We start from the raw sequence: 23,953 nt of genomic DNA, 5'->3' as shown, positions 1-23,953 counted from the left end.
CTCCTTTGGTTACTCCCTTATGGGAAAGCACTCTCTGGGCCTGGGAAGGTTGGAGAATAAAAAAAAAGTCAATTAATAAAAAAAATCATGAGCCTTTAGTCAATGCTGCCATCAGTACTTAGCACAAGAATTTGGGATTTGCTCTATTTTTTTCCACCCCAATACGTCATCTTCAGCCATGACAAATTAATACCCTCCAACAGGGGTAGTTATGTGGCAGAGTGAATAGAGTGCCGGGGCTAGAGTCAGAAAGACCTAAGTTCAAATCTGGCCTAAGACACTTATTAGCTGTATGACCCTAGGCAAATCACATAACCTATTTGCCTCAGTTTCCTCATCTGTAAAATGAGCTGGAAAAGGAAATGGCAAACCACTCCAGTATCTTTGCCAAGAAAACCCTAAATGGGGTCATGAGGAGTTGGACATGAATGAAACAACTGAATAACAAGACCAACAAAAACAGGCTTTATTATGTAGCATCTCATACCCATTCATAAATTTATAAATATATGGTCCCATGGCTCCATGATCTCACTATCTCTTCTAACTTTAGCCTTATAATCCTGTGGCTCCTGAAAACCCCATGGGGCACACGACTGCTGTTGGATCTAGTCTCACCTATATATTGGCTTCAAACCATGGTGTGGTGATAAATATTTAACAACTGAATCTCAAAAATACACACATCACACTCTTAAGTTTATTGACATTCACTCCACCACTTTCTTAAGTAAAAGTCAACCATTAAACATTTACTAAATGCCTACTTTGTCCCAAGCACTGTTCTAAACAATGGGGATTCAAAGGAAGACATAAGATAGTCCCTGCCCTTAAGGAGATCACAGTCTAATGAGGAAGACAACAGTCAAACAACTATGTATAAGAAAGCTATTGACAGGATAAAAAGGACATAGTCAACAAAGGGAAGATACTAGAATTAAGGGTATCTGGAAAGACTTCCTTTGGCAGGTGGGATTTTACCAGAGACTTGAAGGAAGCCAGGGAATCCACTAGGTAGAGAGAGACACAGAGAGAGAGAGAGACAGAGAGGGACAGAGAGAGAGAGGGACAGACAGACAGACAGACAGAGGGAGACAGAGAGACAGAGACAGACAGACAGACAGACAGACACACACACACACACACACACACACACACACAGAGACAGAGCGCCAGAGAGAGACAGAGAGAGAGCATTCTAGGCATAGGGGACAGTGAGGGGATAAATCAATCCATAGTATTTTGTGCTCGTCAATTTCTGAGATATAAATGTACTCTCCGAAGATTCTTCTTTCCATCCCTCCCCTCTTCCTCTTTCCTCTTCCCCTTCCCTCTTCCCCTTCTCTTCCCTTCCTCTTCCCTTCCTTTCCTTCCCCTCCCCTCCCCTTTTCTTCCCTCTTCCCTCCCCTTCTCTACCTTTCTCTTCCCAAATGCTGGCAGCCTCCACTTACATTGTCTGACCCTCTCCCCTTTCAAGAAGACAAAAGGTGGGGGCCGGTAATTGGAGAGGCAGTGAGCCATGAGGCCTTCCGCATGTAGAGCTTCTGGCTTCCCTGTGCCAGGACCCAGCTGGAAGGTTGTGCAACACCTTAAGTAAACACTTCCTCATGTATGGGCAGGAGCAGGCAGAGTTGGAGCCTCTCTTCTCTCTCAAGCGGGAGCCCATGGGAGCAGCCGTAGCTGTGCCCTGGGGAGCCAAGCTGAGCTGAGCTGAGCCAAGCTAAGCAGAGCCAAGTCAAGCAGGTTGGACTGGGCAGGCCGGCAGCATGCGCCCCGGGCTACTTCTGGCCACAGTTGGGATTCTTGTTCAAGTGCCAGGTAAGCTCATTGTCAGGGTCTGTGGCCCTTGGGAGAGTCTGGGGAGCATTTTTCTTCTCCCACAATTTTTCCTCCTGTTCTTAGGATCTGCATCAAGAGCTGGAAGGGGCTTTAGAGGCTAAGTCTAATCTTTATTTTACAAATGTAGAAACTGAGGCAAAGAGAGGTGAAGAAACTTCCTGGTAGTGAGTGTCTGAGGTGGAATATGAACCTAGTCCCTAGTTACTACATCACCTTGCCTTGGGGTTCATAGCACCTGCTTTTTAAAGTTGAAAGACCTTGATTTAGGATGTCATGAATTATATATTATTATCAGAGCTGGAAGAAAAGTCGAGCTAGGAGCTGAAAGGGTCCACTCTAAAACCTACCCAGCAAACTTTCATCAAGCCAACCTTGCTGGCTATAAAGGAGGAGAGTGCCACCGCACTGAGGGCTAGACCAGAGTGGCTACATCCCAGGACCTCTCAGGCCTTCTGGCTGAGAATCCCCTCTGTAACACTCTCAAGAAGTGATCCCACTGCCAGGCCTAAAGACCTCCATGAAACAAGCAGCTAGAACTTTCTAAGATCAAGTCTCAAAAGTTCAATCAGAGCATCTCAGCTCAACTGAGGACCCTCAGTAATAGAACTTGCATATGTTCAAGATCTACACTACAATATCCCAGGGAAGTGGTCATCCATTCATCGCCCCCTGCAATATCCCAGACAAGTGGTCATCCATTCAGCCTCTGCCTGAAGACCTCCAGTGAGTGTGTCTCCAGGCTACTTAATGTCTTATACAGTATGTGTGTGTTCAGGACAGGTCTGCCCCCATGATGCTGGGGTTGGTCGGCCCAAGGGCCAGGAAGTTAGCTGTGCTGATGATGGATGTGCTATGATTTCAGGGGATGGAGCAGTAAACTTTATGTTAGTAAGAGCTGGGTTCAACTCTTGCTACTGACAATTGCTGGTTCTTTGCAGATGGGCAAGTCATTTACCCTTTGTTCATTATATAAACCATCACTTCAAAAAACAGCCCTGTTTTATAATTATTGTTATGCACCTAGACAAGTTAGAAATCACTGGCCAAAGGAGGAGGATGCGAATATTTAAAGAAATGGAAGGTGGTGTGTATGGTGGAAAACTCCCTAGATTTGGGATCATAGGCCTGGGCTGGAAGGGACCTCATAGTAATCAAATTGGGACCCCCCTCCCCCCCATACACACGGAGTTCAAAGTTCAAATCCAATTTTTATACTTACTGTGTGACCTTGAAGAAGTCATATATCTTCTTAGCTCATTTCTTCTTCTGAAAAGCAATGAAATACTGTATCACCTTTAATGTCCTTCTAGATCCTGGGACTGATCTGGTTAAAGCATTTCATATTTATAAAACGTTGAGGCATCATTTAGTGTATTTTCAATATTAATATGAAACTGATAATTGACCTCCTGCCACAAATTTGAAAATTTCAAGGTGGGACACAAATTTTCTGGTCACCCATGTGTGTTTCAGCATCCTCTGTATATCTTTTGAAAGGAAGGGGTTGGAGCTGAGATTTCACTGGGGTAGGAATCTCACCAATGAGGAAACACTCCACCAGTGCAGGCGGTGTCTTCCTTTGTACTTACAGTGATAGGGAGTTACCTCGGAAGACTGAGCCTAGATCTTCTTGACTCCAAGGCTGGCTCTATTCCTACTGTTCCATTCTGGCTCTCTAGGAATGGCTGTCTCAGTGAAAGATATGTGTGTGTATGTGTGTGTGTGTGTGTGTGTGTGTTCATGAGTAAGGATGTCTAAAATTATAAAATGTGAATATACCCAAGAGAAATGAAGAAGCCACTCACTGTGGGTAGTGGAAAGAGTGGAATGAAAGTTCTAGGTTTGAATTCTGGGTCTGCCCCTAATTAGCTCTGTGACCTCCACCATGTCTTTCCTCCGCTGAGGAAGAGTTTCCTGCCAAAGGAAAGAGTTTGTTTCTATGACCTGCAAGTTCCCTTCCATTACACTCAGAATCATATGTGCATGACCTATGGCATGTTCCTCACATGTGACCTGTTATTGGCTAACTCCATGTATGTGCATGGGCTTTCTCCTCAACTCAACCACTTAGACTCCTTGGCTTTCTTCATTGGACTTTCTGTAGAAGTCCTTTCCTGGTCCCCCACCCTAGCTGTTAGTGTCTTCCTTCTCTGAGTTTATCTCCCATTTATTCTATATGTATCATGTGTGTATCAAGTATGTATTTATGTATATTCATGTGGTGTCCCCCTTTGGAACACAGATTCTTTGAAGGTAGTGGCTTTTTTTAAACAGGGTGGAGGGAGCACCCTTACTGAGGAATACAGCTTCTTTAATTGTAGAAAGTAAGAACCTGCAAAAAGCATTTCGGATGGAATGTTGGCTTATTCACAGTACATATTCACTATTATTTTTAGCTGATGGATATTATGTAATATTAGTCAGAAAAATAAAATGACACAGGAATATAAAGATACACAAATAAAGAGGAAATGAAAATCATTACATGATCAAGACAGACTTAGTTCTTAAAATTTTGTGCCAGTTGTGAGCCTAGAAAACATTATTAAGTTGCTTTAACTGAGTTGTGACTGTGGCCTCCAGTCATGTGGCATGAGCCTTTGTACCTCTAAAAGTTATGAGAACTAGGAACTCCACACATTGCAACTTTAGAGATCCTGAGCTTGGGGGAGGGGGAGCCAGGGTTCAAGTGCAGGTCCACGTTGTAGCTCTAACACCTGGGGGGAGGGGAGGATTCTAAGGTGGGGTTGTGTGTGGGATAAAGCCTGGGCAGGAACATGCCACGGTACTTTTTTAAGGCTTTGGAAATAGCACAGCAGGAGTGACAATTTCATGTCAGCTGTTACAGGTGGTGATTTCTTTTTCTTTGTGTGTTGTTGTTCAGTTGTGTCTGAATTTTTATGTCCCCATTTGGGGTGTTCTTGGTAGAGATGCTGGAGGAGCTCGCCATTTCCTTCTCCAGCTCATTTGACAGACAAGGAAACTGAGGCAAACAGGGTTAAATGACTTCCCCAAGGTCACACAGCTAGTAAATATCTGAGGTTAGATTTGAACTCAGGTTTTCCTGACTCCAGGCCCACTGCTCTATCCACTGCACCACCGTGCTGCCCACACCAGCACAGTGCCTGGTGCTTTACAAAAGCTTATGGATTGACTGTCCTCAGACCAGGGGCCATCCAGTCAGAAACACCTGGATCCCAGGTCTCCCTTGGCTCATGCTGGTTATGTGATTGAGGTTAGAGCACTTCATGCAGCTCCGCAGCACCTCTCCAAGACCACAAATTAGAATTTAGCCACCATCTGTCCGAGAAGAGTGGCCGTGCCAGAAATTTCACCTGCAAAGGCATTGTTTGTACAACACATGAAGAGTAGTGAACCTTTGCTCCTCAAAGAAATCCAGACCCCCAGTACTTCCCAAAGCCACTCGTTCCATTTGCAGGTAGCACTCATTATTAGAACTTGTTTTTTTCCTTATCTCAAGCCCAGAATTCTCTACAATATATACCCACTGCTCCTACTTATGCCACTCGAGGCCTAGCAGAACAAAGCCAATCCCCATATAGGTAAGAACAACAAGAAAAATTTTAAAAAAATTAGAATATTTTCCAAATGCTTTCCTCACACCAACTCCATGAGGTGCATGGTGATTGATCTGTGTGCCCAGTCTACACATGTGGAAATTGAAGCTCGGAACTTCATGTGACTCTCCCATAGTTTCCCAAGTCATAAACAGCAGTGCCAGGATTTGAATCTGGGGTGTCTGACTGAACACCCAGTTCTTTTTTCTACTTTATCATACTCCCTTGATGGAATCTTTGGGCATAGTGGGATTCCACTGGCTTCCCAAGATCTTCCCACATCTATCCCAATTTGAAGCCTTTTTTTCTTACAGAACATAAGGGAAGGTAATTCTCCTTGCTCCAATTTAAAAAAATCAAAGTGATAAAGCTTGTGAATGCTTGATTGAGAGATTGTGAGGTGTGGGGGATGATGGGATGGGACACAAGGAGATCTGGGCTCAAGTCCAGTCTCTGAGTCACTTCTCTGAATGACTACCTGGCGTCAGTGACCATGCGTGGGTCACTTAAGTCCTCAGTGTTCTTGTTGTTCAATTAGTCAATCATGTTCAACTCTTTCATGACTTTCGTGGCAAATATACTAGAGTGGTTTGCTATTTCCTTCTCCAGTGTGTTCCCATTTTACACATGAAGCAAATAGGGGTAAAGTGACTTGTTCAATGTCACACAGCTATTAAATATCAGGGGTCAGATTTGAACTCAGATCTTTCTGAATCCAGGCCTGGAGTTCTATTCACTGCCCCAACTCACTGCCTCACAGTGTTCTTAGTGACTCTCTGAGGCTATAAGTGATACACACTCTGCCAATATTAATTAGAGAAAAGAATCTCCATGCTGGGAGTCCCTTACTCCAATTAAATGATAGGTCTGACACCCACCCACTAACCCTTACCCACCAACAAAAAATGAAAGGAACTTTGTAAGCTTTGTGTACATTGGAGAAATTTACTCAGGCTCCACTGCCTCCTCCCATATTCTTTGAGGAGGGAAAATCAAGCCAGATGTTTGGAAAATACTTTGCATTCCTCAGAGAGATAAAAGGACCTTTGGGATTTCATTATAGGAAAAGATACAAACAAACGTTCATGATATTGAGAGAGAGAGAGAGAGAGAGAGAGAGAGAGAGAGAGAGAGAGAGAGACAATAGAGGGAGAGAGAGACAGAGACAGAGACAGAGACACAGAGAGAAACAGAAACAGAGAGGCATAGACAGAGATACAGAGAGAGACACAAAGATAGAGAGACAGTGAGGAATAAAGGGAGACACAGTGATGCAGAGACAAAGACAATGAGACAGATAGACACAGCAAAATGCAAATAGACAGAGAAATAGAGAGATAGACATAGAAAGACAGAGACAGAGATGAGAGAAAAGTACACAAGAGAGAATGAGAAAAAGAGATTGAGAGAGAAAAGCAGAGATAGAGGGACAAATGAAGGTGGAGAGGGATAAATTGAAAGGAAGATATAGAGAAAGGAGGGGCAGAGAGAGAGTGAAAGAAGGATAGATAAAAGAGGGATAAAAGAAAAGGGAGTTGGAGAGAGAAGAGAGAAAAGATTGGAGATAAGAGAGTGAGACACAGAGATAGAGAGAAAGACAGGAATGGCTTGACTATATCCTAGCATAATGGGTCCAGCAATTGCATGTCAACAGGCTTTGATCTCTGTTAGAATGGAGAATATTTCATTATTTCCTTTTCCATCTCCAGTGTCTAGCACAGAGCCTGGCATCTAGTTTATTTCTTGCCTTGTGATTCTATAAGGAAAACATCCCAACCAATCAATAGCCTCTCTTTCCCTCAAGAATAAAACCACTCTCACTGCGAACAAGGTAAAAACCTGATGTTGCCCTATATTAAACTCTTCCAACATTTTATCCCTGATGCTCTATTATGACCAATTGTCTCACAGAGTTGCCTGAGGCTCAGAAAGATGAAGTCATTTTTCCATGGTTGCATAGCTAATAAGTGTCAGAATCAGGATCCAATCTTAGGTCTTCTTGCTGCCAAGTCCAGCTCTCTGTCCATGCTGCCATATTGTCTGCCAGTTAGGAATCCTCCAAGAGAGCTATGTTCCATAACAGAGATGATTGGTCTGAGGAAGACCTGAGTTCAAATACTGCCTCAGGTACTTCCTAGTTGTATGACCTGGGCAAGTGTCTTAGCCTTTCAGCCTTAGTTTCCTCATCTGTAAAATGGGGATTACATTAACACCACATAGGATTGTTGTGAGAATCAAATGAGATAATGTATGTCTCTGTATCTCTCTGCCTCTGTTTTTTATCTTTCCATCCCTGTCTCTATCTCTCTGTAAAATCCTATATAATAAAGTGATATATGAATTATCATTCATATATCAAAGTGATATATGAACATATATCATTAAAGAGCTGTATAATAATAATGTTTATCATTATTATTATTATTTATTGCAGTATTTCTTCCAACAACAAAAACAAACAAAATAATAATGCCTCACAATCACAAAGCAGTTTCACGTGGGTGAGAGCAATGTAAATATTTCCCCTCATTTTCCCAAAGAAGAATCAGAGACTCCAAGAGATGGAACACCTTGCCCCAGATCACAGTTCCAGAAAGTGGCTACCATGGGAGTAGATCCCAGGTCTCCATCTATCCTGGACCCCACAGGGAATATAGAACATAGAAGAAGAAAAAAAGCATTTACAGAATAAACAATTGGCTTAGGCTTCATGGTTCTTCCCAATACAAAACTAGAAATCCCTGAGTTACTTCAAAAGGTATCGAGTTACAAGAGCAATTCAGTGGTGGAGAGGATATAAACCATCAATCAGACAATACTTGTTTATTAAATGCCTGCGCTATACCAGCATGGTGCTAAGGACTGGGGAGACAAAGAAAGGGAAAAGGTAGTCCCTGCCTTTGAGGAGCTTAAAATCCAATGGGGAAGACAGAAAGCCAAGAAGGATATACAAATAAGCTGTGCGCGGGATAAATGGGACATGATCAGCAGAGGGAAGGCCCTAGAATTAAGAACAGTTGAGGAATGCTTCCTGGAGAGGGTGAGGTTTTAGCCAGGACATGAGGGAAGCCAGGGCAGCCTTGAGGTGGAGATGAGGAGCATTCCAGGTAGCAAGAACGCCTGGGGTCAGTAGATGGAGTGGAATAGCAAAGAAGACAGTGTCACTTCATTAAAGAGTATGTGGAGGAAGAATGAGAAGTAAGAATACTGGAAACATAGTGGAAAGGGGGCTTGGTTATGAAGGACGTTTAGCACCAAATAGAAGATTTTATATTGAATTCTGGAGGTGATAAGGAGCCAGTAGAGTTTATTGACTGATTGTACCTACCCTCTAGGAAAATCATTTTGGTACTTGAATAGAGGAAAGATTGGAAGTAACACAACTTTTGACAGTTCAAGTGTGAAGAGATGAGGACCTGCACCAGGGGAGTGGCTGGATCCAAGGAGAGAAAAGCATATGAAGACAAATCAGAAGAGTCTCTGACCATCACATATTTACGTTCTACTGAGAGGAGGGTTCTCTTCATATTCCCCAGCTCCTTAGCTCGGCAATTTGGACACATCTAAGCCTTCCCCTAATATGGAGCACTTTAATTCTGAACTGAGATGGAAAGTCATAGAACCATAGATCATTGTTTCAGAACAGGAAGAGAATTCAGTGTCATCTGATCCAAACTCCTCATTCCCCAGATGAGAATACTGAGGTGCGGCTAGTCAAAAAGATTAAGATCATATGATGAGCAAGGAGGAGTTCTGGATTTAAACTTAGGTTTTCTGACTTCAAATTATAGGTTCTTTTTGGCTGAATAACAATACTTCTCGTGTACAAAAGTAAATATTTTTCATTCACAAAACCTAACCATTCCTGGGCATTTAAATCTAATAAGTGACTTAACTAGAAATGAACTCTAAACACTTTCTAAAACAGTGGAATGTCAGGAAAGGTATCTCAGCATCATCACTAGAGGGCTGGCTGTAGGGGAAGAAGGAACTAGGTTCAAGTCCTTCCACTGATACTGACAAGCTGTGTTACCATGGACAAGTCCCCTGACCTCCAAAGCAACTCTTCAGACTAGAAACCATGGAAAAAAGTTGCTAAGATGGAAAAGTGAAGGGAATTCCCACACCAGGGAGTTCCCCATAGTGATGAAATCATAGGTATTATTGCATATAAAATATTAACTAAACTTCACCAACTCAATATTGCATTTAGCTTGTTTGTGCCTCTCTTTCTCTAATGCACACCCAGCAACTGTGAGTTCTGTGGAAAATTCTGGAGGGTGAGAAAGCAAGAATTAAAATGAATTAGAGGACAAGTATTATGTTACACACTGGATTTCTTTAATCCCAGGATGGCAGTTACCTGTGTTTGTTCTGCCTGCTCCAAAATAATTAACCTGGACTTATTCAGCTGGGAAGAGGCTAAACTGTCATCTAGCATAAGGAGACAGTAGCCAAACAATAATTAAGGGCATGGGGAGTAGCTGGAAATCGACACTGATTGTCCCAAGTCCAAAGTCCTTTCTTCTCAGTGTCTTCCTCAGATTCAAAAATTCAAATATTTTTAAGGGATATTCATTATGACTTGTTTGAAAAAATGCTGTTCAATAACAAAATCAGGTTTTCCAATCCAAGAAAGGTGGTTTGTCAAAAGTTAGAAGACCAAATTTGTCTTCTTTTATTGTAACTGGCCTAGATCTAGAGTCAGGAAGATGTGGGTTTGAATCCTGCTTCTTAAATTTGCAAGTCATATGATCCTGAGCATCATTAAGTTTCTCTGAACCTCAGTCTCTCCATTTGTAAAAGAGGAATAATTGTAGCATCTACCTCTTCAGGGCTTTGTGAGGATTGGATGAGATAATACGTTGGAAACATTTTGCAAATCTTCAAGCTGGTTGTAAGATTCCTTTATCAGTGACTTCTTTCTTTGACCTTGACAAATTCAATGAGTGTGTGCTCTAGAGGAAAGCACACTAGATTCAGAGAGGGGAGAAAAGTGGGCTCACATCCTACCTGTAATAACTACCAGTTCTATGACTGTGAACAAGTGATTTAATCCTCAGTCTCCTCCTCCATAAGATAGGGCCAATAATAACTCCTGTAATCCATCACATCTCAAATGAGATAATAAATGTAAAGCATTTTGCAAACCTCAAAGTACTATGTAGATATTGACCAAAGGTTCATAGATTTAGGGCTTGAAGAAACCTCAGTCCTGAGAGACTAACCAGCTTCACACCGTCATGTTATACCTGAAGAAACTGAGGCTCGGTGAGGGTAATGACTTTCCCAAGGTCACACACAGCTAATAAATGGCAGATCTGAGAATTGAACTTGAGTCACCTAGTTTGAGAAGGAATATAGTTGAGTGGCTAGAGCCCAGGATTTGGTGTAAAAAAGATGTGGGTTTGAATCTTGCCTCAGGCACTTCCCAGCTGTTTGATTTTGAGCAAATAAGTCTCTCTGGGCCTCGGTTTCCTCAACTGTAAAATTAATTGTTTGGACTCAGTACCCTCACTCCTCTAAATTGTTGTTCCTATGATTTCAAATGGAGCACATTTCCCATAATACCATGTTACCCTCTAATCAGTGATATCATTTGTATTAGCCATAAATACTCATGTAGGAGTTTTACGAATTAGAACTGAAAAAAGGCGGTTACTAGAAAAGTTACCATATGGGGAGGAAACATTTGCTGACCCTCCCACAATCAGAACATCTCATTAACTGGCCTGGCCACATTCCAGCCACAATGATGGCTCTTTCTGTCCTAGGGAATGTGCTGCTTGTACAAAGTCTTACTTAAATCTACAGATCCAAGTGAGAGAGTCTGTTATTAGGCTGTTGGACTCCACAGTCACCAAAATCTCCACTGGGCTAAATGGTGTGTTTTGTTCACTCTCTGCAAGGAAATGTAAGGAAGAGGAAGGCCCACTGGTTCCAATCCCACCTCTGATTGTTTCTGCCTTGGTCACTTGGGGCATACCAGTTCAACTCCTTGAGCATCAGTGACCTCATCTGCAAGATGAGGGAGTTAGTTTGTATGGTCTCTGAGATTCCTTTCAGGTCTAGTTCTATGATATTATATGTATTTCTGGTTCAGTTAAAATGGGGCCATCCCTGCATTGTAGGGCCAACTTTGCCAGCCTGAAACATTATGAAGGAAGCCTTCTTTTCCTATGCAGTTGGGGTTTGGATTGACTATATCCATGTATAGCATGAATAGGGGCATCATTTCCTCTCTCTACCTGCCAATGGCTTATAATCTTATTTTTTCATCATTTATTTGAGAACATATTGCCCCTACCACCACCCAGATCCCATTGGGCAGCCCAAGAGCCCAGCTAAGGCAGTCATGGGGAATTCTTTCTCCCCACTCTCTCCCTCTAGGTCACCCAGATTACAGGGGGCACCCAAGAACAGGTTGTGAGAAGCAGGCCTCAGAAAATCCTTCCCTCACTACTCTAGCCCCCATGGCCTCATTCTCAGCAGTTACTGGATGATCCCTCCTGGCTGTATGTTGATCCCTATCTGAACCCTTTAGAAGGTTACACAAAAGCCCTGCTACCTTCTGACTGTCAGGCCAATTACCTTCTCAACAATCAGGGGTAAAGGACATGATCGCACATATTCCCTAGATAACCAAAAAAATCATCAGTCCCTAGGGAAGAAGGTACACCACTGGACCTTACCATCTGCCTGCCATTATTCCCGAAAGTCCACTCCGTCTTACCATATGCCCTAATTACATAGTCTTCAAACCACCTGGGCATTGCTATCTGATCTGCTGAGGCATACTAAGGGTGCCTGAACTTTGCCCTAAGAGACTTCAATACTTTCAATATGCTCTGAAGCTGAACCCTCCCATATCTACTGTCTCCACTAAATCGTGTTAGCTCCTTGTGTACAGAGACTGTTTTAGTTTTCATTTGTATCCCCAATACTGATCAAAGTCCCTGGTACATATTGTTGTTATATTGATTTAGTTGTGTCTGACTCTCTGTGACCCCATTTGAGGTTTTCTTGGCAAGTTGCTTCTCCAACTCATTTTACGAATGAAGAAACTGAGGTTTACAGGGTTAAGTGGTTTGCCCAGAGTCACATAGCTTGTAGCTGTCTGAAATCAGATTTGAACTCACAAACACTAATCTTTCTGACTCAAAGCCTGGTGCTCTATCCACTGAGCCATGTAGCTGCCCTTGACATACAGTAAATGCTCAAGAAAAGTACTTACATTCATTTATCCTAATTCTAATACAATCAAGTAATCTGTTCTGATTGTTTAAAATAAAATACTAAAATTATGATATCTCTTTAACCAATTGGTTCTAAATTCCTGCCCTGATTTATTATATATCATTTATTAAATAAATTACAGATATCTCTTTTCCAATAAGCTTTTTCACTCATAACTCTCAGAAGTTAATGCCCTAATCTCACAAATAAATTTAGAGATTACTGAATATGCGATTTATAAACAGTATAACAAATAATGACATAAAATACAAATTCTTGATTACAGCATATCAGTTGTGAGACTGGTCATAACCATTGTCACTGCTACATTACTGCTGTAGTTATGTCTTAGGTCTGGAAACACTGTGCCACAATTCAGTTCTCTCAAGATGGTATCCAAGTTCCCTTACAGTATAGAAGTTGAAACTCAGTACTCTTAAGAGTCATTTATTTTCTGTGTCTGACAGTTAAATCACTGAGTCTATCAAGAACGAAGTCCTCTTAATCTTTTCTCTTCATTGTCACACAGTCTTTCTCTAGCCACAACAGTTAAAACACCCTCCAGAATGATAGACAATTTGACCATCTCTATATTCAATTCTCTCTTAAAAATATAGTAACAGTATCTATAGTGTCAGGACCATTGAAGCTGGTGTTACATTTCTCCTCCTAGCCAAAAGTTTTTCAGTCCCCTAAAAATCATTTTGGATAAACCAATTACATGTTAATATGACATACACTAAATATGTTATAACGCAAAGCATTAAATACAAGCTAAGACTAAAAAAACAGAACATAATACATGTGCACATTGAAACAATATATGAGAAGAGAAAAAAAATACCACACTAGCTACAATAAGAATACTCAAATGTAAAAGTCACACATGCATAACACTTTATGTACACATCCAAACGTAATTTTATTTATCATTGAACCATCAACTACATCTGGTTATATAAAGTATAGTGTAAGGGACTGGACCTGTGATTACATTGGTTTGTGGATTCCCAGATGAGGAAAACCTCTCTACTATTATAGGTGGTCATCTTCTCTGGAACTTCTGGTCCTAGAGATTAGTCTAGAACAGAGGCATCAAATGAAAAAGTTGTATGGCTATTGATAACACATAACCTGATGCAGATTGGAATTTGATTGGGAAATAGTTAACAAAATAAATGAAAATGTAATAGGTTGAGATAATATCAATATGTGGTTTTCTAAGTGCCCTGGAGTCAGGAAGAATCATTTTCATAAGTTCAAATCAAGTCTCAGTCACTTACTACCTGTGTGATCCTGGGAAAGTTACCTAACCCTGTTTGCCTCAGTTTCCTCATTTGTAAAATAAGCTTAAGAAAGAAATGGCAAACCACTCCAGCATCTCTGCCAAATGGTGTTATGCAGAATCAAACATGACTAAAATGGTTGAAGAAAAAATCAATAAACAGTCTACAGGGATAATTATATATGGGTTAGTGGCCCCTATTATTTTTATATTTGAGTTTGACACTATGGGCCTAGAGCAGTGAAATGTTAAGTGATTTGCCTAAGGTGACACAGCTAGTCAGTGCTAGAGGAGGGTTGGAAACTCAATTCTCCCTGGCTTTGAGGCCAGCCCCATGATGTTCCTGACTCTCTCCATGACGTTCCTGACTCTTTATTTCTACAATGTTGGTGTTATGATTTCTTAGAAATGTGTGTCTTTGCTCTACTTCCCCTTCTAATTTCTTCAGCTGGTCCCTCACACCCACATTTTTCTATCTGTTCATCAAATCTGTTTAGTTTTATTTCAGATTTCTCCAGTATCCTTATAACGCCAAAGTTCTTCAGCCAAACTGCCCTTTCGTTTTATTCCTTGATAACCAAATTGGGCCACAATCTACTCTACATTTATTGATCTGGTTCCTCAAGCATTTGTTTCCATTGACCAAGAGATAGTTCTCTCCTCAGATGCACTCATTGCATTTGTCATCATTTGGCCTACAGTTAGAAAAGGTACCCATTTCATTTCTCTGATTGCATTTAGATTCAGACACTCACGTAGTGAATTGTTGTGGTCCAACTAATGATAAGGTCATGTCTCTTATTTTCAGGGCCTGAAGTGGCCTCCATCCCTGTCTTCCCATTCCAGAGCTAATTCCTGAGCATTTGCTGGCATGCCCACAGACTCTTTGTTTCTCTTTCAGGGACATTAACTTCTCATGTGTCTATCCAGGCCACAGCTATAACAGCAGATATTTTTGTATCTCTAATTGTTCTGTGTTGGTGGTGATCTTGAATGAGACTGTCCTTACTTTTGTTCTCTTGATCTTTGGTTTTCTAATGATATGATTCTCTGACTCTGTCTTTCGTTGACTTCTCTGTAAACTTTTATCTTAGTATCTACATTTCTGGTGTTACTTTCTTCCTCTCCTTCTGTTCACCTGTAAGATGGTGAGATCTAAGATTTGGAGTTGGAAGGAACCTTAGAGACCATTGAGTCCAACAACTTAGGAAGATTATTTAAGCTCATATCTGGAGGATAAAGTCATAATATAATGTGAAAGTTCGAGAGGTTTTCAGAGATTTCTTTGTCCAGCATTCTCTCATTTCAGAGAAAGAAACTGAGGCCCAGAGAGATGAAACGATTGAGAAGTAGAAAGGACCTTTAAGATCATGGCCCCTTCCCTTAATGGAAAAGTTAGGATTCCAGTAGGAAGCTGACCCTTTCCTATCTTTCCAATTTCTTTTTTTGCATTTTGTCCCTTCCCAAATACCACAATTCAGTTCTCCTGGCCTACATATTGAACCTCAAACATGATTCCATTTTTATGCCTTTGTACTGACTCTCCCTGTGCCTGGAATCCCCTGTCCCCTTGCCCCTCTACTTCTTAGTTTCTTTCTCTTCTTTCAAAACTCAGATCAGATATCACCTCCTATAAGAGACTTTATCTGCTGCTAACTCTTCCCTTTCATGTTATCCCCAGTAGCTAGTATCGTCCCCTTCGAGATGCATCTATCTCATATGTACCCAGTTATTTACAATCTTATTTCTCCCATTGGTGTTCTGAGTTCCTTGAGAACAGGGACTTCTTTTGTCTTTCTTTTTATCCCAATGGTTAGTACAATGTTTGACACATAGTAGGTGCTTAATAAATGCTTGTTCACTGACTGACTTAAAGAAGGTAACATGCCTAGTAAATAGCTGATATATAATTTGGGCCAAAGTCTTATGACTACAATTCCTGCACTTTTTCCATTACATTATGAACCTTCTATACTTTCTAGGTAACTCCTTTGACTCATTTCAGCTCTCGGGAGATAATGGTCAGCAGAGACAGTATGGTGCATTGTTCCATTACCAGTCTGTACTTGCTTGGTTTTTACTTCTCTCTGTACATAGTGGTTCAATATAATAAAATATAATTTCACTGAGGATAGAGATTGTTTCATTTTTATCTCTTCATCTCCCAGGAAATGGCACAATGTTTTTAAGTAAAGTTTGAATTGAATTGATCTTCATTGAAAACACCTTTGGCATGAATTAGGTGAGAACCAGCTCAGAATCCTGTATCTGACATTTGATATCCATGTGAGCCCCTAGGCAAAATTTTTGACTTTATCTGGACCACAGTATACTCATTTGTAAAATGGGTGTAATTCCATCTACAGTAACTTCCCCACAGGGTCGTTGAAGGATTGAATATAGCAAGCACATCAAGCATTTGGCAAACATTGAAGGGCTATATGAAGATTGACCAGCACCAGGAAATAGTACATTTATGAACTGGAATATTCTAATGTTGCTTCAATAATCTTCCTTCTTTTTGTTCCTAGTAAGAACTGTTGAGGAATCCCCTGGGAAAAAGATATTTGATGTAATTTATCCACGGAAACGGCATGTCATACATAAGAGAGATATAGAAGACCAAGGGCCTAAAAAGCAGGTATGGCATTTGAAGGACTCACTGGAAATTTTCCTGGGTCCTATTTTTAAGTGTATTTGATGTTGAATATTTATCTCAAAAAGCTCAAATCAATTACAAACTCTTTGGGAACAGGGAGTACTTATGGCCTTTCTTTCTATGCCTGGTACTTAACACAGTACCTGAAATAGAGTAGGCACTCAATGAATACTTGTTTTTTATTTAATTAAATATTTTATTTTTCCAATTATATGTAAAATAGTTTTAATATTCATTTTTAAAATTTTTGAGTTCCAAATTCTCTTTCTCTCTCTTTCCCTTCCTCCTTCGTTGAGAAAGACAGCAATTTGATGTAGAGTATATGTACACTCATGCAAAGCATGTTTCCATATTAGTCAGAGATAAAAAAAAAAAAAACAAGAAAAGCAAAGAGAGTTTAAAAGGGGGAGGGGCAAGATGGCTGCGTGAAAACAATGTCTTACAGGATCTCTCACACAAACTCTGTCAGATACTTCTAAAAAGGTGACTCTGGGCAGATTTGAGAGAGTCAGAAGACACTAGTAGACTGAGTGTGGCAAATTTCCAAGCCAGGAGAGTTCTCAGGGTTGACAGGACAGTTCTGTAGGCTGCGAGAGGCCCCAGCCCATGGAGCTGTACCAGACCACACCAAAGCTGAAGCAGCTGCAGAAATCAGCCAGTGATCCAGGCTGGGAGAACGCTGGGTGTGTGAAACTGGTGGTGATCCCCAGGCCTCCCAGCCCAGGATGGTAGTCTGTCAGAGCTACAGGAGGAAGCAGCACAGTGCCTGAGGCCTCAAGAACAACTACTCCAGAGGCTTGTAACCAGAAGTCTAAAGGTCTGAAATGTGCCTTTTTGAACTTCCGGGAACCATAATGGACAGCTAAAATGGCTCTCATCCCTCCCTCCCTCCCTAACCCAGATAATACATACTCCTTCAGGAGAAACTTTGAAATAAAAGAGCCAGAAGTGGGGCCTCAGTAGGCTTTTAGCTTGAGAAGTTGGGGAGAGGGCCCTTTTCATGGTGATAGAAGGACACTAGTGTGGGAAGAGGGGTGTCCCAGCAGGCCCCACCTCACCAGAACAGTGGGAGTTCCTGAGCTAAAGGAGGGCAGAGCCAGCAATCGTCAACACCAGGACCCCAGACATGCCTTTTCACACCCAAGGGAAGTAGCAGACATCAGACATCACCACAGAAAATGACTGTACCACAGCACTAAGGGAAGAGGAGACTTCCAGCAGCCAAACCACCCCTCCCCCACACCTCACAAAACCAGAGGCCATAACACACAAAGCAAATAACTACAGCCACAGTTCTCAGAACAAGAACCCTGGGATAGAGCCACCTGAACTCCAGAAGGAGAAATCCACTTTAATTCCAGGAAAAAGTTAACCAACATGAAGAAGAACCCTAGGAAATCGAGGACCATTGATTCTTTTTATGCAAACAAAGATGATCAAAATACTAATTCGGAAGAAGATAGCATGGACACCATACCTGCATCTGAAACCTCAAAAGGGAATGTGAACTGGTCTCAAGCCCAAAAAGCATTCCTGGAAGAGCTCAAGGAGGATCGTAAAAATAAAATTAGACAGGTAAAAGAAAAAATGGAAAAAAAAATTCACCTAAGAAAACCACACTTTAAAGAGAGTTAAAAAAGGATGCTTCAATCTGCATTCAGACATCATCAGTTCTTTCTCTGCAGGCAGATAGTATTTTTCATAAGTCCTTCAGAATTGTGTTATTGCTGAGAGTAGCTAAGTCATTCTCAGTTGATCATCATGTAATATTGATGCTATTGTGATCACATGGCAGTCAGAAGAAGCAATCCAAGGACACTCTCAAGGTTTCTCTGAAGAAATTTAGAATTGATTGGGTGGCATAGGCAACATTGGCCAAGGAACACCCAGCATGAAGGGCCTACATCAAAGAAGGTGCTGTGCTCTATGAGTAAAGCAGAATTGAAATAGCTGAAAATAAACATGAAATGTGCAAATTTTGAGACCCTACTCCAAATATTTACATGGATTATTTGTTCCTGACCTGTGGTACAGCATTCTGAGCTTATATTGATCTGATCAGCCACTGTAAATTGACTCTAACATAGTGACATTGTTTTGGTCCTCTGTGAGAATGAAGAACAGAAGGATAGAAACAAATCAATAGACTAGCTACTGTGTACAATGTTCTCCTCTTCTGCTCATTTTACTTTGCATCAATCTTTCTAGCATTTTTCTGAAAGCATCCTGCTAGTCATTTCTGACAGTGCAATAGCGTTCCATCATACTCACATACCACAACTTGTTCAGCCATTCCTCAGTTGGTGGAATCCCCTCAATTTCCAAGTCTTTGCCACCACAAAAGAGATGCTATAAATATGTTTATACATATAATTTTTTTCTTTTTTTCTGAGCTCTTTAGGATATAGACCTAGTAATAGTATTGCTGTGTCAGAGGGCATGCACAGTTTTATAACCCTTTGGGCATAATTCCAAATTGCTCTCCAGAATGGTTGAAGCAGTTCATAACTCCACCTACAATGCACTAGTGTGCCACTTTTCCCACATCCCTCCAACATTTGCCATTTTCCTTCTCTCCCATATTAGCCAATCTGATAAATGTGATGTGGTACCCCAGAGTTGTTTTAATGTTCACTTCTCTAATCAATAGTGATTTAGAACATTTTTTCATCTGACTATAGACAGCTTTGATTTCTTTATCTGAAAACTGCCTATGCATATCTTCTGACGATTCGTCAATTGGAGAATGACTTGTATTCTATAAATTTGGCTTAGTCATATATGTATATATATATATGTATATATATATATATATTCAAGAAATTAAATTTTTTTGTTGTAGAAACTTGCTATAAAGTTTTCCTCCATTTTTCTGTTTTCCTTTTAATCTTAGCTGCATTGGTTTTGCTTGTACCAAAAAAACCCTTGTAATTTAATGTAATGAAAATTGTCTATTTTATATTCTTCAATACTCTCCATCTCTTATTTGGTCATAAAGTCTTCCCTTTTCCATAGATCTGACAGGTTAACTCTTCCATGCTCCCCTAATTTTTTTATAGTATCACCTTTTGTGCAATTCATGTACCCATTTTGCCCTTATCTTGGTATATGGTGTAAGATGTTGGTCTATACCTAGTTTCTGTTAAAATAGTTTCCAGTTTCCATAGTAGTTTTTGTCAAACAGTGAGTTCTTGTCCCAAAAGCTTGGCTCTTTGTATTCTATTGAATACTATATTACTTTGACCATTTACCACTGTGTATTGTGTGCCTAATCTATTCCACTGATTCTGCCTGTATTCGACATTTTTTCCTGATTACCACTGTGTAATATGGTCAGAGATCTGGTATGGCTAGGCTCCCTTCCCCCACCCCCCCTCATTTATTTTCTTGACATTCTTGACCTTTTGTTCTTCCAGCTGAATTTTATTTTTTTAACTCTATAAAATGATTGTTTAGTAGTTTGGTTTGTCTGGCACTCAATAAGTAAATTAATTTCCGTAGAATTGTCATTTTGATTATATTGGCTTAGCCTGCCCGTGAATAATTATCATTTTCCCAGTTGTTTGGATCTGACTTTATTTGAGGGAAAAGTTTTGTAAAGACTTACTCAAGGTCACACAGCCACTGTGGTTTTGGGATAGGAGTTGAACCCGGGTCTTCCTGGCTCCAAGAGCAGTGCTCACTTGCTCTCTCTCTTCTGTGTCTCTCTGTCTCTCCTCTCTCTCTCTGTCTCTTCTCTCTCTCTCTCTCTCTCTCTCTCTCTCTCTCTCTCTCTCTCTCTCTCTCTCTCTCTCTCTCTCTCTCTCTCTCTCTCTCATTATAGCTACCTTAATCTAACTATGGTGCATATTAATAATATGCAAACCACTGTTGGATCACTTATGTGCCAAAGGATATAAAGATACATGTGTTTCCACTTCAAATCCTTTGACGCCATCTCTCTCCATCTCCTGTCTTGTTCCAGTATCTAACTAAAAGAGGGGGTACTTCTCTTTGCCAAGGACAACTACTCCTAGAAGTACCTTGGATAGATCCCATCCTCTTACAGCTACTCCAGCAAGCAGATCACTCTCACAGACAATTAGCCCATCCCTTCTAATCCTCAGTCTTTCCCTATCTACTGTTTCTTTTCCTGCTGTCTACAAGCCCACATCCAAATCTCCCCTATCCTGACAAAATTCTTGCTACATCCTATTATCTCCAAAAGTTAATATCCTATATTTTTCCTCCCTTTCTTAGGAAAACTCCTGGAGAGGGGGGGAAGCTGTCTCTCTCTATTTCCTCACTTTCCTCACTTTTCCCTCACTTCTTAACTCTTGAAGCCTGGCCTGGGGATTCTTCTATTTCTACAGCTTTCTTTATTGTTCTGAGGCCAAGAATATCTTCAGAACTCATAAGTTTCACATTGCTTCATGTTACTTCCTTTTTTACCTTTTCCACTCCATCCAAAATGACTGTCATGTTACACATCACACATGACATTCCATCTCCTGGCTCAGCCTTGGCATTGGCCATCCCCCTGCCTGGAATGAACTCTTCCACTAGAACACCTTATTTACAGCTAGGTGCCACTGCGCAGAGAATGCTGGACATAGAATGAGGAAGAACTGAGCTCAAATTCTGCTTCAGATGTTGCTAGCTGTGTGACCTGGGCAAATCACTTCCTACCTATTTGCCTTAGTTTCCTCATCTATAAAAAGCAAGTAAGAAAAGCAACCTGGAAAGGCTACATCAATTCTACCTGTTATTATTATTATTTTTCTTCAAGCATCACTTTCTACATTGCTGATCCCCTTGGTGCTAGGTCTCCTTTCATAATTGGCCTTATATTGATTTCAAATATGTTTGATGTACACTTATATACCACCACTGGCTCTATCCCCCAGGAAATTTCAGCTCTGTGAGGGCAGGGATGGTTTTGGTTTTTGCTTTTGTATTCCCAGAGTTCAGTGCTGTGCCTAGCATAGAGCAGACCCTTAATAAATGTTGGCTGATTGATTGCTTGACTAAGTGACTGCTACTCTGGATCTCATTCTCACTGTTGTCCTTCTAAATTACATGTGATAACATGCCTGGCCCAGACCTAAAAGTTAACTGAATAATGTGAAGTGGTTAGGTGCTATTTAATACATCAGAGAACAAAGCTATCTGCAGGCTCTTAAAGTCTAGAATAAATAGATCCTAGGCTCCTTTGAAGACATTAACCATTAACAGATGAGAAAAGGGTAAATGCTAGGGTTGATTGAATCCCTTTGATGTTAAGGCCAATATCTAGTGTCCAGTCACTGGAGGATTCTGGCTACTTGCAGTTATTTCCCACCTTCCCTTTTGGGGGAAGTCTGAGCAGCTTTAATCAATCCCCTTGCTCTGTATTTCCACTAGGTTTGGAATAGGTCCTTTTTTGTGCTCAATAAATATTTGTTTTCTAATGGATTCCCATCACTTCCTTTTTTCTATTCATAAAGCCAGTTGAGTGACATGGATTCTTGAGTAAACAAGAGAGAAAGAGGACAAAGGATGCAGTTAAAAACCTGATAACTCTTAACATCCTGGGGAAAAGAACTATTTGAATTAGTACAATCAATGCCAACAATGATGGAATGTGTTCTTTGCACTGGACTCTAAACCTCAAGATGTGTACAGCTCAGGAGCCACATATAAGAATGGAGATTGCTAACCTTGAGAATGTCCATATTTATGCCTATGTAGGACTGAAGAGCACTGACTTCCTGCCACATGAAGGTCAGTTGAAAGAACTAGGAATATTTTACCTGGAGAAGACCTAAGGGTAGGGCCATAGTGTTTATATTCTGGAGGAGGGAGTTGATTTCTTCTTCAGGTGCCCAAACAAACAAACACCCCAAAAGGGTCATTATTATATAGGACAATAACAGCAACAGCAACACCAACACCTACCTTTTATATTGGGCCTTAAGTTTTGCAAAGTGATTTCCAAATATTATCTCATTTGGTCCTCACAACAACCATGGGAGGTAGGTACTATTACTACCTCTGTTTTGGCAGATAAGGAAATTTAGGCAGAGAGAGGGTAAGCAATTTGCCAAATGTTAGACACCTAGAAGAGTTCAAGACAGATTTCAAACTCAGGTGTTCCTGACTCTAGGTCCAACACTCTACCTGCCTCAGACACTCTAGCTGGCATAGACCACCACCACCACCACCACCAACACCACCATCACCACCACCATCACCACCATAACCACCACCATCACCATCACCACCACCACCACCATCACCATCACCATCACCACCACCACCACCATCACCATCACCATCACCATCACCACCACCACCATCACCACCATAACCACCATCATCACCATCCACCACCACCACCATCACCATCACCACCACCACCACCACAACAATAACAACAGCCTCAGATTTAGGCAAACCGATTTAGATTCAATATAATGAAAATCTTCCTAATAATTAAATACTTAGATTTATTTCTATAGTTTTTCCTGCATACTCACTATAACCACAAAAGATTTTATTCCACCCATACCTTCTACTCACGTGAATTTCTTATCTTTATCTTTATATAAATTCCCCAGGAGAGATTCACTCAGGTGCTAGGGACCTCATTTCATTCCTTTTTATATCTTAAAGTGCCAACATAGTTCCTACCTGTTCTCACCTTGTCTCCTTCTCTCTTGAATAAACAACCCCATTTTAGTTTCTGATTTCGAATATCCTTGAAATGATATTTTATGCTAATTCTTGGCTTTTGGCATCTTTGGCCACATATTTATGCCAACCATTCATATTTCTGTGCCTCGGTGCTACTTGCAATTTTCCCTTTTCCAACTTGTGATGTTCTGTCATTTGAAGCCACAGAGCCCAGGACTAGGGAATATTCTTCTGCTGTAGGATATGATCAATGTGTATCTTGGTTTGGCTGAATGCTTTTATATGTGGAAATATGTGTGTACATATACATATTGTGTATGCTAGTGTTCCAAAAATCAATGCAATTTTAAGTTCTTAAAGATTAAAACATACATATGTGTGTTTTTACATATACACACAATATGTGTGTATATATATATATACACAATATGTATGTACAAACACATGTACATATATAAATACATCTACAGGCACACGGATAGATTGTGCATATACCTATATCATCACATAAGCAAAACATATACATGCATATATAAATATGCACGCACATATGTATGCACACACACACACACACATATATATATATATATATATATATATATATATATATATATATACATACATATATATGTTTATATGGCAACTGGTAATTCAGTGGCTAGAGTGCTCAGTGGGCCTGGAGTCAGGAAGATGTGAGTTCAA

At 40.7% G+C, this 23,953-nt stretch overlaps 1 protein-coding gene across 1 annotated transcript in view; it reads left to right on the top strand.

Moving 5' to 3' along the window:
* The first annotated feature begins 1,766 nt into the window (after window positions 1–1,766).
* Window positions 1,767–23,953, top strand: part of ADAM28 (ADAM metallopeptidase domain 28) — a 110,458-nt gene continuing 88,271 nt past the window's right edge. The window contains exons 1-4 of the mRNA XM_036750132.1: window positions 1,767–1,818; window positions 5,004–5,074; window positions 12,340–12,376; window positions 16,470–16,579. Coding sequence (XP_036606027.1) covers window positions 1,767–1,818; window positions 5,004–5,074; window positions 12,340–12,376; window positions 16,470–16,579 — 270 coding nt within the window. The remainder of the gene's footprint in view (window positions 1,819–5,003; window positions 5,075–12,339; window positions 12,377–16,469; window positions 16,580–23,953) is intronic.

The sequence above is a fragment of the Trichosurus vulpecula genome, chromosome 3 (assembly GCF_011100635.1).
Source record: "Trichosurus vulpecula isolate mTriVul1 chromosome 3, mTriVul1.pri, whole genome shotgun sequence".
Lineage (NCBI taxonomy): Eukaryota > Metazoa > Chordata > Mammalia > Diprotodontia > Phalangeridae > Trichosurus > Trichosurus vulpecula.
This window is presented reverse-complemented; position numbering and strand designations above follow the sequence as displayed.